Source organism: Eriocheir sinensis, chromosome 28 (assembly GCF_024679095.1).
Source record: "Eriocheir sinensis breed Jianghai 21 chromosome 28, ASM2467909v1, whole genome shotgun sequence".
Lineage (NCBI taxonomy): Eukaryota > Metazoa > Arthropoda > Malacostraca > Decapoda > Varunidae > Eriocheir > Eriocheir sinensis.
The window spans coordinates 11,986,314-12,000,483 of NC_066536.1; the positions used below are offsets into that span (position 1 = coordinate 11,986,314).

Here is a 14,170-nt window from a genome sequence, read left to right on the forward strand (position 1 = left end):
CACGTTTCCATCTACCCTCTCTTAGTGTATCCACGTTTCCATCTACCCTCTCTTAGTGTATCCACGTTTCCATCTTCCCTCTCTTAGTGTATCCACGTTTCCATCTACCCTCTCTTAGTGTATCCACGTTTCCATCTACCCTCTCTTAGTGTATCCACGTTTCCATCTACCCTCTCTTAGTGTATCCACGTTTCCATCTACCCTCTCTTAGTGTATCCACGTTTCCATCTATCCTCTCTTAGTGGCTTGTTTTCTTCAAAAGTTCGATTATTGAAGAACATATTACATAAGGCGTCCGCAAGAGGCCACCAGATAATATCCTTCATATCTATGCGTTTATGTAACCTACTCTTGAAGGTGTCTCGCAGTTCTGCACTAACCACATGACACCGTCAAGACCCCATACACGCATATAGTTTCAAGTGTCAGCCTCTGAACTGATGTGATGGTAAACTTAGGGGCTTATGCCTTTGAGCCTGGGTGACATCCACAGTTTACCTTCCCCAGGTTTCCCCCGAGGAGCAGATGGCCTGTCTGAAATCCACCGTCTTCCATAACACCATTCAGTTCCCTTTGGCTCAATTGTGAAAGGACGGACAGGTCGAGTCTCTTGTACATTATTTTAGATTGAATTAGATGCGCTCCCTGTCAACCTTGGTCAGAGATTGAGTGTTTTATGACTGAGTGATGGGGTGTCAGCAGGAGCCGTACCTATTAATAATTCCTTCAGTGTAGGGGAAGTCTATTAACGAAATGGGGTGAAGGATACTTAAAATTACCGAGAACAACACATGCAAGTACTATATACAAGTGCAGATTTCCGACGTAAACTATTTATTCAGCATGCAAGTATATTATAACCGTAGATATCCACCGTAACTATATATTCAAGAAGCAAGTATATACATATAGCCCTAGATTTCCAGCATAAACTATTTATCCAACAAGCAAGTATATATCACAATGTAGTATATATAACCGTAGATTACCAGCGTAAACTGTCTTACGGCTGCAGTCATCGGTTTACAGTCTACATAATTTCCTTTCAGTTGGCGGCATCTACCAGGTGATCAGGAGCAAATGCACCGCCTCGGTGGAGGAGCTGGGGGACCAGTACATCCTGCTGGGGCCCTACAAGGAGACCAGTGTGAGGACGGAGGTCGAGGTGGGCGAATTTCCATCTCACTCGCCTCTGACCTCGGCCGTGAACAACCTCCGGGCGCAGGGTTGGCGGGTGAGTGTGGGTGATATGGTATAAAAAGAAAATGGTAAGGCGTTGGCGTGTGATAGTGAAGGGATGGAGGGTGAGTGAAAGTGGTTGATGTGATGTGATAGTGAGGTTTGTTAGCGTGTGATAGTGAATGGGTGGTCGGCGAGTGAAAGTGGTTAATGTGATGTGATAGTGAGGTGTGTTAGCGTGTGATAGTGAATGGGTGGTCGGCGAGTGAAAGTGGTTAATGTGATGTGATAGTGAGGTGTGTTAGCGTGTGATAGTGAATGGGTGGTCGGCGAGTGAAAGTGCTTGATGTGATGTGATAGTGAGGTGTGTTAGCGTGTGATAGTGAATGGCTGGGCAGCGAGTGAAAGTGGTTGATGTGATGTGATAGTGAGGTGTGTTAGCGTGTGATAGTGAATGGCTGGGCAGCGAGTGAAAGTGGTTGATGTGATGTGATAGTGAGGTGTGTTAGCGTGTGATAGTGAATGGCTGGGCAGCGAGTGAAAGAGGTTTATGTGATGTGATAGTGAGGTGTGAAGGCAGATAGTGAATGGCTGGGCAGCGAGTGAAAGTGGTTGATGTGATGTGATAGTGAGGTTTGTTAGCGTGTGATAGTGAATGGCTGGGCAGCGAGTGAAAGTGGTTGATGTGATGTGATAGTGAGGTGTGTTAGCGTTTGATAGTGAATGGGTGGTCGGCGAGTGAAAGTGGTTAATGTGATGTGATAGTGAGGTGTTGGCGCGTGATAGTGAATGGATGAGTGTGTACGCATTGATGGAAGCGTTCTATTGCTTATCATATAATGGTGTGGATGTCTGTTGAGGTCTGAAAGGAAGCATAGGAAGATTTAACTCAACTAACGGGATGAATTGAGTTTTCTTATAATTTCAACAGTCAAACTCACATTATTTGACAAGACTTTCGCAGGAGTTTTGCCCTTCTTCTGTACTTGCCGTAAACCTAAAAACACACTCATTATTAGTTAGAATCCGACTGATCTCCTTTTTGACCTTTGGAAATAGTTAGTGAAAGGCTGAAGCGGCTTGAGAATACCGATGTTAGAATTGGGAGGAACATGTTGTATAGTATTGCCTTTCATGAATCAGAATGTGTTTTTTTATTCTATTGTATGTATAAATCGTAACTAATCTTCCTCAGGTTGCGGCGTCATGGTGAATCAGTCAATCAATCAACCAATCAATCAATCAACCAATCAATCAATCAATCAATCAATCAATCAATCAATCAATTAATCAATCAGTCAACCAACCAACCAACCAATCAATCAATCAATCAATCTTCCTCAGGTGTATCCCGGAAGGTGGCTCGTGGACGGCAACCCACAGATCATCCTCTTCGACATCGGTTCCGCCTCCGTCCACCTCGACGAGTACAAGCGTGAGCTGTACGAGAACACCAAGATCGGCATCCCCAGCCAAGACATCGAGTGTAATGACTCCGTGCTCTTCGGCTTCATGGTGGCCAAATTCATTGAAGAGGTGGGTGAGGGGAGTGTTTAGTATATCTATCTATCTGTATCTCCATCCATCCATCCATTTGTCTCTATCTATCTATATCTATACACAAAGGGGAGTTGTATTATTTTGCCATCTGGATTTGCCTTTACTCAGTCATGCTCTTTTTTTACAGTTCCGAAACGAAGTGGTGAATTTCGGTGACACTCAGCCTCGGGTGTGTGTCCACTTCCATGAGTGGCTGGCGGGCGTGGGGCTCATCACTCTCCGGATGAGGAACATCGATGTGGCCACTGTCTTCACCACACACGCAACGCTCCTCGGCAGGTTTCTCTGTGCAGGCGCTGTTGATTTCTACAATAATTTGGATAAGGTTAGAAATGATGTGGTTTGTGATTACATGAGAATGAGGGGTTTGAACTAAGATTAGAATATTTGATTTAAGAAAAGATTTGAGCCATTTATTTTGTGATTTGTGTTTTTTGTAAATATTTTAACTTATTTTTCTTGTCTTTCTTATTTTTATACATATTTTATTTTCATTTTTTGTACTCGAGTGAAACAGATTTGTTCATGACAGTCATTTCTGATGTGCGACACACTTCTGCTCACGAAGCTGTCATTTCGGGGATGTTTTGGCAGCTTGCACACACCGTTCCAATCAGTAATCACATATGAGAAAAAATTATGTACTCTGAAAATTGAAGCAAGATCAGAAAATTAAATGCTGTCAAAGTAAAGTTTTATGAGCAGTCTTTATTTTGACTATTTCATTCTTATTACACGACTCAGTTTTGTAGAGTATTATTGCTTTGTTTTAATATTAATACCAACTGAAAGGGTGTGTACCAACTGATGAACATACCTTAAAACTTTCCTCTCACAACATGGTAATTTGCATGTGCTGTTTTCTTTCAGTTTAACATAGACGAGGAAGCAGGGAGGAGAGGCATCTACCACAGGTACTGCATGGAGAGGTGTTCAGCTCACCTGGCCCACACCTTCACAACAGTCTCAGAGATCACAGGCATTGAGGCGGAACACCTTTTGAAGCGCAAGCCCGACATCATCACACCAAACGGCCTCAATGTTAAAAAGTTCTCAGCCATCCACGAATTCCAGAACCTCCATGCCCTGTCCAAAGAGAAGATCAATGACTTCATTCGAGGACATTTCTACGGGTTAGTTGTTTGTTTGTTTGAGTTTTGTAGCCTGCGGTAATGATCATGATTCAGTGTTTTGGAAATCTTGACATTGTTTGATAGCCACTTTTTATTTACAAATTAAACTCTCTTAATCACATGGCTTACTTGTGTTTTTTTCCAAGAACTCAAATGGTGCCCTCAAATATTGTTCATCTGTTAAAATATCGCTTTATATATTTGTGTAAAAGTCATTTGTGTAAAACTTGTCCCCTGAAATTTAATATATCCATGTAAAAGCCACCTTTCTAATTGTGGCCTTAGAAATTAGTTTTGAAAATGAATATATATGCAGTATTCTAATAGTTAATTTAGCATGTTTTTTATAGAAATAGTGCTCATTCCTGTCATACCTACTTCTCATTTGCCTTGTTAACATTTTCTTTTCAGACACATGGATTTTAATCTGGACAACACTCTCTACTTCTTCATCGCCGGTCGATATGAGTTTGGCAACAAGGGTGCCGACCTCTATATTGAGGCTTTGGCCAGACTCAATCACTACATGAAGGTGAGGACATGCAAATGTCTGTACATTTACCTAATTGTATTTGTCTGTTTGTAGTACTCAGGAGTTAAGATACGGTGCATTTTGCCATGCCCTGATTTCTATTTTCATTCACTTTATTTCTGATTTCATGGATGTTTTTTGTCATCATCATCATCATCATCATCATCATTTCATCGACACCTGCTCCTAGGAGCTCCCACCAGGGGATGGCCACGGCAGAAGAGCTTCTAACTTTCTCTATCCAGACACTCCCTCCTTGCCTGCTCAAAGCTTCTCAAAGATCTTTCCCCCCTCTCCCCAACGTACTCTTGCACCCTATCCCTCCACTTCACTGGAGGTCGTCCTCTAGCATTCCCTCCCTCTATCTCACTCACATACACCCTTCTGGTTATCTTACTCTCCTCCATTCGCTCCATGTGGCCAAACCACTTTAAGGTCTGTCGCTTCACTTCTTCCACCACTCCACACTTCTTCCCTTCACCCCTGTGACACATTCCAAAATGCTCGTACACACTTTCATTACTCATTCCATCCATTCTACTCACACCACAAGCACTCCTCAAATAACTCATTTCCACTGCCTGCACTCTAGACCTCTGACTTTTATTCCGGGCCCACGTTTCACTTGCATATGTGAGGGTTGGTAGTATTATTGTATTTCTCAAATCCCTCTTTACTTCCATGCTCACACTTGGATGTTTTTTGTATATTCATATTTTTTGTTCTGTCTCAATGTTTCTTCTTGGGCACATAATTTGGATATCCACTCTTCATTTGCATTACTGTGCCCTTGTTTTTCTGTAACCCATAACAGAGGTCTTCTCTATTTACTCATTATTGTTTACTCGTGTCAGCACCATGATCAAGTTCTCTAATCTCTCTCAAGTGTGTGCGTGCGTGTGTGCGTACACATTTAGATTTGTGTGTGAATGTCTTGAGTGGATTTGAATTCCTTGTGTCATTTTCATATTTTTAATCATGGTGATATAAAATTATTGTTTGTTCTTTATCTTGTTTCACAGGCTAGTGGAACAGATAAAACTGTGATTGCATTTATGATCTTCCCAGCAAAGACCAACAATTTCAATATAGAGTCTCTGAGGGGACAGGCTGTCACCAAGTCTTTACGGGACGCCATACATGACATCCAGGCCAAGATTGGCAAGCGCATGTATGATATCTGTCTGAGGTAAGTAACACACTATTCTTGGAAAAATATTCCTGTAAAATTATATGCCAGGGACAAATCATGGCCTGCTAACTTATCACTCACTGGAAAGGTAGAAATAAGTAGTAACTAGAATTGAACTTCTTATACTTAAATTGTTTTCAGTAAATCATTTGTTGAGGTATAAGATCATAGACTTCGGTAAACTAAAGTTCATGGGGTGGACGCTGAAATTTGGAATGATCAAGGCACACCTAAAACATACTGCAACGAGAAAATCGCAATACCAAAATATCACATCACTAGCGGGGCTTCAATGGATTCTGTATTGAGACTATTTTTTATTCATTACTCATATTATCATGGAAGTTTCACACTATTCCGAGATATGATAAATATTTCATTGAAAGAAGTCCTCTGAAAACATAATTTTTACAGTGGTCGTCTTCCCGAGTCTGAAGAACTGTTGCTCAAGGAGGAAACTGTAAGATTGAAGCGGTGTATCTATGCTTCCCAGAGGAAGACTTTGCCACCCATCACCACCCACAATGTGTGTGACGATGCTGTGGACCCAGTGCTCAGTGCCCTCCGCAGATGTAGACTCTTCAATGATCCCCATGACAGAGTTAAGGTGAGGAGAAAAAGACTGACTTTGCCGTAATCACTATGATCATATTGTTCACTAACGTTTGGATTACCAGTTTTTATTTGTGATATTGAAATATCAGATATTGTAATAAAGACTCATGAGCTTATTTTGTATGTTTGTATTTACATGATAATTTTTGTTCCTCTCCTCAATACTGATTAATAAATGAAACTGAATATCCAGACTGTATTGCTACATTAAAATAATCTAACTTCATTGGAGCTGATGTAACCTGTCTCTTGTCTTCTTCATAAAGGTAATATTCCATCCGGAGTTCTTGTCTGTGACCAATCCCCTGTTTGGGATGGACTATGAGGAGTTTGTGAGAGGCTGCCACCTGGGTGTGTTTCCCTCTTACTATGAGCCGTGGGGCTACACACCTGCTGAGTGCACAGTGATGGGCATTCCCTCCGTAACAACCAACTTGTCTGGTGAGTCAAGATGAAACGCCAGAATTTTTCTCTTCTTTCTACTCCCACACGACCACTGCGTGTAACAAAACACATGAGAAATTAATCCAGACAAGGAAAGGTTTGCTGGCGCCGGGGATTGACCAGCGAGACGGGAGAGCCACTTCTTAACCAGTCGGCCAAAGTGGTACCCCCCTCACAGAGTGAGTTATGGGAGGCTTGCCTATCAGGCAAGTCGCTGCACTACAAAGAATGTGAAGAGCAATTGGGTAAACTTGTTTGGGTGGAGTCTATGCCATAAAAAAAAACAAGTGAGACAGATGCAGCTTTTGCCTCACAGTAGTTTGAACTTAGGAACTGCTCCTCGAGTTTTATTTACCCGGAACATATGTAAAAATGGTCACAACTTCTTTTGACTACCCACTTTTTCTATTGGAAATGAGTGACCAGTAATCATGATGACATTGATATGCAACAACTTTATACTTGTACTCTGATTTTATAACTTCTTAAGTATTGCCTTGGGAGACCTCAAGAAATTTCTTTTAATCTGTCTTCAAGTGTTCATATTTGCTTAGTGAGAGTGTAACATAGTCATTCCTCACTATATGATGGTTATGTTCCTCAAAAGTTGATCATTAAGTTGTCAATCATATACTGAGAGCATTATAGTATGGTTTTAATGGGAATGTGTTCCTCTATACTAAAAAATGAAAAAGAATTAATTGATCGCTTGTACATCGATTGATCGTATAGTGATGGCTGCCTGTACTTCCTCTGTCAATCATTCATGTCTCATTACTTTTAACTTTGCTGCTCTGTGGGATGTTCACTGACACTTATATTGATGATTTTGTATTTGTTGCAGGCTTTGGGTGTTTCATGGCAGAACACATCGCAGACCCCATGAGCTACGGCATCTACATCATTGACCGACGTTACATTGGCCTCGAGGAGTCTGTCAGACAGCTTGCCCAGAATTTGTATGAATTTGTACAACTGAACCGTCGCCAGAGAATCATTCAGAGGAACAGGACAGAGAGACTCTCGGAGCTGCTGGACTGGAGGATACTTGGCAGTGTTAGTTGCTGCTGCTGTTGGATGTCATAGTGATAATAATTTACATCTTAGCAATTTGCTTTAAATAATTTAGATAGATAAAAGGGATCAACATTGGTAATGCTGATAAAGCAGTTATACTGAAAACAAGCTGTTGAGACCTTCAATAATTAATAAAGTTTAGATAGATAACCTCAGGTTCAAGAAAGAGGTAGATAGAAACTGCTTTACTATAATCCATTCACATAAGTGGCTGGGTCCCTGGCCGAATAAGGATGCTGTGGATTGGCTGCTGGCGGACAGTTTTTTATCCTATCAAGTTTTGAAAATCGTGTTATTGTCATACAGTCATTGCATAATCCAGTGATTTCAATAAAATTTGCCTATCATGTGTAACAGATGACCTAAGAAAAGAAATATAAATAATTCTTGAACCTAGGCGAGTGTGATAGGTGGCGCAGATATCAGACTCCCAGCCCATTAACAGTCAATAAGCAAAATCCTTCCTTGCTCAGATAGGAGCTAGGGATGCATCATAAGTGATTGGACTATAATAGGGTAGTGGAGGAGTGGAGGAAACTTGACAGATTATGGACAGGGAAGGGAAAGTAAATAAATTGTTCATAGAGCTGATACTTAAAAAAGAATTGGCCTAAAAATAGAAGTGAACAATGAAAATACATTTCCTTTGCCTTCCAGTATTACCGTCAGGCCCGTCAACATTCCTTGGGTGTGATGTATCCTGAGTTGGCCAACCGGGAGGAAGCCTCGGGCGCAGGACGCCTCAACTACCCTCGACCTCTCTCTGAACCTCCTTCTCCCACCTCCTCCCGAGCCACCACCCCGGCACCCTCAGAAGTGGGCTCTGATGAAGATGAGGACAGCGTTGACAGTGAGGCAGAAGTAAGTGCCTAAAATAATATATTTCAGAAAAACCCTAACAGTTAAACATATTTGGCAATTAAAGGTTTTTATTCATATACAATGGTAACTCGCATTTTGAGAGTCAGTTCAATGAAACTACATTTCATGACTAGGGAGGAATTTGACCCAAGGTCCAATTTAATGAGAAACCACTTGCATGCAGCTAACTTCTCTCTCTTTCCTTTCCTCCTGATCTCATATTTCAGTTTGCAACTGTAAGCCAAGAATAGGATGATTAAAACTTTTTGTTAAAAAGCTAAGTCTGGTTTTCCCTACAGCCCCTTCCATAAAGCATGTACTTCACATATGAGGTGCTATTGGTCTTAGGACAACCTACCTTGACAAAACATAATTTTTAATGTGATATCCAGCATCCTTATTATATAATGAAAGTTTCATTGGAAACAGGTACATAATAATACATCTTCATACCATTGCTTTGTAAATTGGACATGTTTACTCTATGAAATAGAAATCAGTCTGTTAATCAATCAGTATGCATTCTGCAATTGAAATAATTAAGTATCCACAACTCATTGGAATTTTGGATGTTTTGGATGGTAATTGATTTATCTTGTTCTTGCAGCTGGAGGAGCTTGGCGTGGCCAGTGTGAATGGCAGTACCGTCAGCAGCAGGTAGAGGTAGTTTAACATCCTTGGGAGTAAACCAGATCCATGCCGGCAATGCTACAACATGTGGCTGTTGGATTGGTAAGGCAGGACATTGTGTCTCCTTGAGAGCTATAGTGCATTACCACCTACATTCTGAAAACTTGGTTGTAATCTTGTTCAAATTGCTTGTATATTCATACCACACTAATAAATGAACTGTGTGATGTAATTCAACATTTTCTTGATGCTGTACAGAGGTTTATGTGGAGTTTTTGGTCATAAAAAGAATACTAGTAATTTATTATTTAGAAACTCTTTGATTTCTTAAACGATGTGATGATTCGTTCATCCATTATTCACCTGCATTTTTTAAAAATTCCTTCTAATATTGCCCAAATAGGTGATATTTAATGTGCTTTGAAGTATTGGGGTGAGAGAGAGAGAGAGAGAGAGAGAGAGAGAGAGAGAAAATAATAAAAAAGGCAAAATAATGAAACTAAGTATTTAGGTAAAGTGTGTGAGAAAATATGCTGCCGTATTTGCTTTTTTTTGGGGGGGTGGGGGTATAGAAGACAAAGCTTTTATAATAAACAAAAACATGCCACTTATATTATGCTCCTACAAGGAAAACAGATCCCAAACAAAATCAAAATCAATCAAATTTAGATCTATAGTAATTCAGTGTCATTTGAAGGAAGGGGAGAATCTGAGGCATCATAATTATGTACTGAAACCAGACAAGTCAGGAACAAAGGCTACCGGGTCCAGGTGGTGTGCAGGCTCTGCCCGTTCTCTTACACGTTGACAAGATAGTTATGTTCTTTCCACCATCATGTTTGTGCCAAATGTTCATCCAAGAATAACTAAATATGGACATCCTTCTTATCTGAAAAACATAACTTCACAGTGTTAAGAGGAGAGATTTATTTACATTTGGCTTTCCATTTTTGGTTTTCACGTTGGTTTAATTTTATGGCATTTTGTTGAACTGCTTTGAGTAGCTGGACTACAACCTTTGACTTATCCATTCTCCTGATCCTGATAAGGTACTCACGTTTTATAGTGTGTTTGAGCCACCTTTACACCACCATAACATGACTACTTGATCCTCATAGCAACATTAGCTTGTGTACTGCCCATACATTGCAACTCTTTACCCTATACTGTGGATCCTCCCATCCCTTGCCCCCCCTCCTGTGAAAGCTTATACTCTATGCACTAAGTTGGGCTAATCTTAAATATACTGTAACAGATTATGGCTACAGCCTTCTCTTATAACTTATACAATCATTATTTTTCTCCCCTCACTGTTTGATGTAAATTATTATTGCCATAACCATCTGTCACCTGTTCAGCAAAGTCCCTTCACTAGTTCTCATAATACATGTCACTGTATGGTACAGGAATCCACCCAACTGACGTAGTAGTGAAAAAAACTCGTAAATAATTTTCAGCGCTGTAGTGTATGATGCAGTATTCTTGTAATGATGACAAAGCATGATGATTATGTGTATTTGCATCAGTGCCTCTCCTCTGCTAGCTAAAGCAGATGTTTTTGGCATTTGTAGTTTTTTAAATGCTTATTAATGTTCAATGTCTCTCCAATATTGCTATTGAAAATATTCTATTTCAGCTTCACACACACACATACACACCACTTCATGGGTCAATAGAAAATGCACTTGACTGTTGCTTGGCAGGCTGAGGTTTATCCCTTGCTCAAGTGGAGAATTTTTTTGCCAGAAGGGACAGTTACCCTTTGAGCAAGGGAGATAGGTTCGTGTGGTCTGTAAGGTCCCAGTTGTAACAATAGATTGGTCCAATGAGCTCAAGACAGTTCCTGGAAAGGTACTGGGTGGTGTAAAGGAGTCCAGTATGTGATCAGACACACACACAAACACAAACTCACACAATTTTAATTATGCAATAGATAATTCAGAATATAAGCTCTGTTTAATTTTTGAACAAATGGGAGGACAATAGCTTATGCCTCATCATGTAAAATTTTATAACTGAGAATTGCAGTGTTCCCCTATTTGTCGCAGGGGTTACTACATTCTTGACATCCCCGTGAATGACCAAAACCATGGATACTCCCACCACTTTTAAGCTTGGCCAATATCAACAATTTTCTCTGTTTCTCTTGGACACTTTGCCATTTTTTCTATTAATACATATTTGTCTTGGATGTGACTGAACTACATCTGGGAGCCATGTGGAAAGCATGTGATGAGGACGATGAAAATAATAGCAACAATGATGACTGTTTAGGATGCCACATGACTGAGGAGTTGGGCGGCAGCAGTGGTGGCATGGCTCCTTGTAGCCTTGGGTTTGTTTACACGTGGTGGGAATCTCAAGTTTATGCCATACATTTAAAAATATTTCATATCTCCTTTTTCCATTTTAACTTGCAAATTATTAAATCCACAAATAAGAAATCTGTGAGTAAAAGGGGAACACTGTTAGATTCATTGTGGTTGTTCAAAAAATGACTCGCTTTGCTTCTGTAGCCAGATGTCATGTTTGAAATGATCTCGCTCATGAGACTGCATATGTTGATTGCCACCTCTTGGTAATGTGTATATTCAGGACTCATATGCAGGATGTTTGAACCTCTCTGTGAAGAGAATCATATGTAACCTTAAACCCATAACTGGAGGATTATAGTTTTTATGCTTGGAGGAAAATATAAATAATGTGCTGATTTTGCCAAAATTTTGTTAATACTATGCAGAAAAATATTTTCTTCAATTAATACCCAACTAATTATCATGTCTTGTGACTTTCTCTTTTATAAACAATTATTTATCTTACAAACAAGCCAGCACACACACATTTGTAATGAATTGAACTTTTACATGAGTCAGTTAAATATGTAGGTTGTAGTATTGGGACAACATTAAATAAGTATGTATGTGGTATGAAATATCGAATTAAGGTTTGGTTAAAAAAAAGGAAAGAAATCAAGATGTAGATGTACTCAGCAGATTGAATGAAGGTGAACTAGCGACACACAAGACGCTCACTGACAGACTTGCCCCGGCAGCCTCTGATGCTGTAGCTGGTCTGTTGACATCTACCTCTTGAGAGACGATTCTCTTTGCATCTGACTGCATCTCGTGGGGTCTTGAGTAGCCTGGTCAGTTAGTGTACTGACAAAAATACAAGATGAGCCATTAACGAGTTATAAGGTGCCATATTATACTGTGTGTTGACAGTTCATCTAATTATGTTACCATTTATAGTGGTTGAATAGACATCGTAAAGTTTAGTGGTTGAAAATAGTGTGAAACTGAAATATCTATCTGTATCATAGTATGGTGAATGGACTTATTCTTGACATTGAGAATGTTTTAACTCCTTGCTGGCAAATAGAATGTTATATTGGACTAAAGTGGATTCAGGCATGATGTTATATAGGAATACTGTTCCTCTGGGGTAAAAATTATTAATATTATCTTTAGCTAATTAGATTGTTGATGAAAAATACTCTGCCAGAAAATGCACTTTTTCCTCTGAGGGTAAAATAACATTTGGAGTGTCACATGTTTGCACATCAAGATTTTAAGCTGGTGTTTTTTGGGATTTAAACTTGTACACATTAAAACACTTGTATGATTTTCTTCGGGTATAACACAGTTCCTCACTTTAGCTCCCAGCTAATGAGAAGTCATTCTAGTGTGTAAAGGGTTACATGTAAATGAAAATCTGCAAGGTGAGATGGTGTAGTGGTAATGAAAGTAGTGCACAATGAGGGAAGACTGATCGGTGAAGTGTGTCTGTGAGGAGGATGAAAGGTTTTTATAAATGAGTTGGTAATGACTGTTGGACGTCATTATTATTATTATTTTTTTGGGTAGGAATAACGTGTTACTACTACATGAGACTGGTCTATTGCAATACATTTCATGACACATAGTTTGAATACCTGCATTGCACAACATTGTTAGAAATGTCTAGTCTTGCAATTTAACTGCAGATTCATATATTCAGTGGTGATGCAATTTGACATGTACTTCAACCACATTATTCTTACACTTGTCATGGTCCATACCTCTGCTTTTAGTCCACAGGTCCATCACTCTGTCTTCAATCTGTAGCATACAATGTACATAAAAGTATACTTCTGTGATGATGGTTGTAAGATCAGTCTGAAAATAATTAAATAGTTTAAATGAACTTTTAAGTAGAGTGGTTTTTCTATCCATATGGCCTCGTAGGTATAATATTTACCAAAACCCATTGATAACAGTTTATTGGTGAGTATATTATAAGTATTTAAGTATCCACAACAAAAGTATTCCATATTAAATACTTATAATGATATTTGATACCTCACAATATCAGTGCCACGGTGACCTAGTGAAAGCGTCAAGCCATATGAGAGTACTCAGAGCATCGTATTTACCGGTATCTGATCCATAACTATTGCCAAGAAACACTAATAATTAACCATTTTAACGATAACTATATATGAAGCCAGTTATTGGGGTGAAGGAGGCAGTTTTTAGGTTGGAAATCGGCAAACATAAGAGGCTGAGGCAATCTGGCACCGTTGCACCCCTCGAAAAAGCGAACCAATATGAACAAAGTTGATGCCATGAAGGTGGAAAGCATTGTTAAGTTTGCTTTGTGCCATGTTCCCTGCGCACCGTTGTTCTCATGCACTAGTGGCGGAGTAGGCGACAGCAATCTACATATTCCCCCGTGATAAGTAATTCACAGGATCACTTTCACTTATGCATGATCAAAATCCACCTCTACACAAGTAATAATGAATAAGTAATGGGTTCAAAAAAGACTCGGTAATTAAAAGGCCAGTTACAACACGTTTTTTTCCTGCCAATTATTCATGAAAAGGCTTACAAGAGGAGTAATTAAATGAAGCATGCATGATAAGGACAGGGACCAGCTAGGCGCAAGGTCAGGCCAAGGTCACGT

General features: G+C 39.7%; 1 protein-coding gene across 1 annotated transcript in view; it reads left to right on the forward strand.

Moving 5' to 3' along the window:
* Positions 1 to 13,408, forward strand: part of LOC127004522 (glycogen [starch] synthase-like) — a 31,022-nt gene extending 17,614 nt beyond the window's left edge. Inside the window, exons 2-12 of the mRNA XM_050872337.1 lie at positions 1,050 to 1,234; positions 2,524 to 2,715; positions 2,867 to 3,064; positions 3,610 to 3,872; positions 4,284 to 4,404; positions 5,427 to 5,593; positions 6,011 to 6,203; positions 6,478 to 6,652; positions 7,500 to 7,711; positions 8,390 to 8,593; positions 9,201 to 13,408. Of these exons, the coding sequence (XP_050728294.1) occupies positions 1,050 to 1,234; positions 2,524 to 2,715; positions 2,867 to 3,064; positions 3,610 to 3,872; positions 4,284 to 4,404; positions 5,427 to 5,593; positions 6,011 to 6,203; positions 6,478 to 6,652; positions 7,500 to 7,711; positions 8,390 to 8,593; positions 9,201 to 9,254 (1,964 nt within the window). The 3' untranslated portion in view covers positions 9,255 to 13,408. The remainder of the gene's footprint in view (positions 1 to 1,049; positions 1,235 to 2,523; positions 2,716 to 2,866; positions 3,065 to 3,609; positions 3,873 to 4,283; positions 4,405 to 5,426; positions 5,594 to 6,010; positions 6,204 to 6,477; positions 6,653 to 7,499; positions 7,712 to 8,389; positions 8,594 to 9,200) is intronic.
* The last annotated feature ends 762 nt before the right edge of the window (positions 13,409 to 14,170 follow it).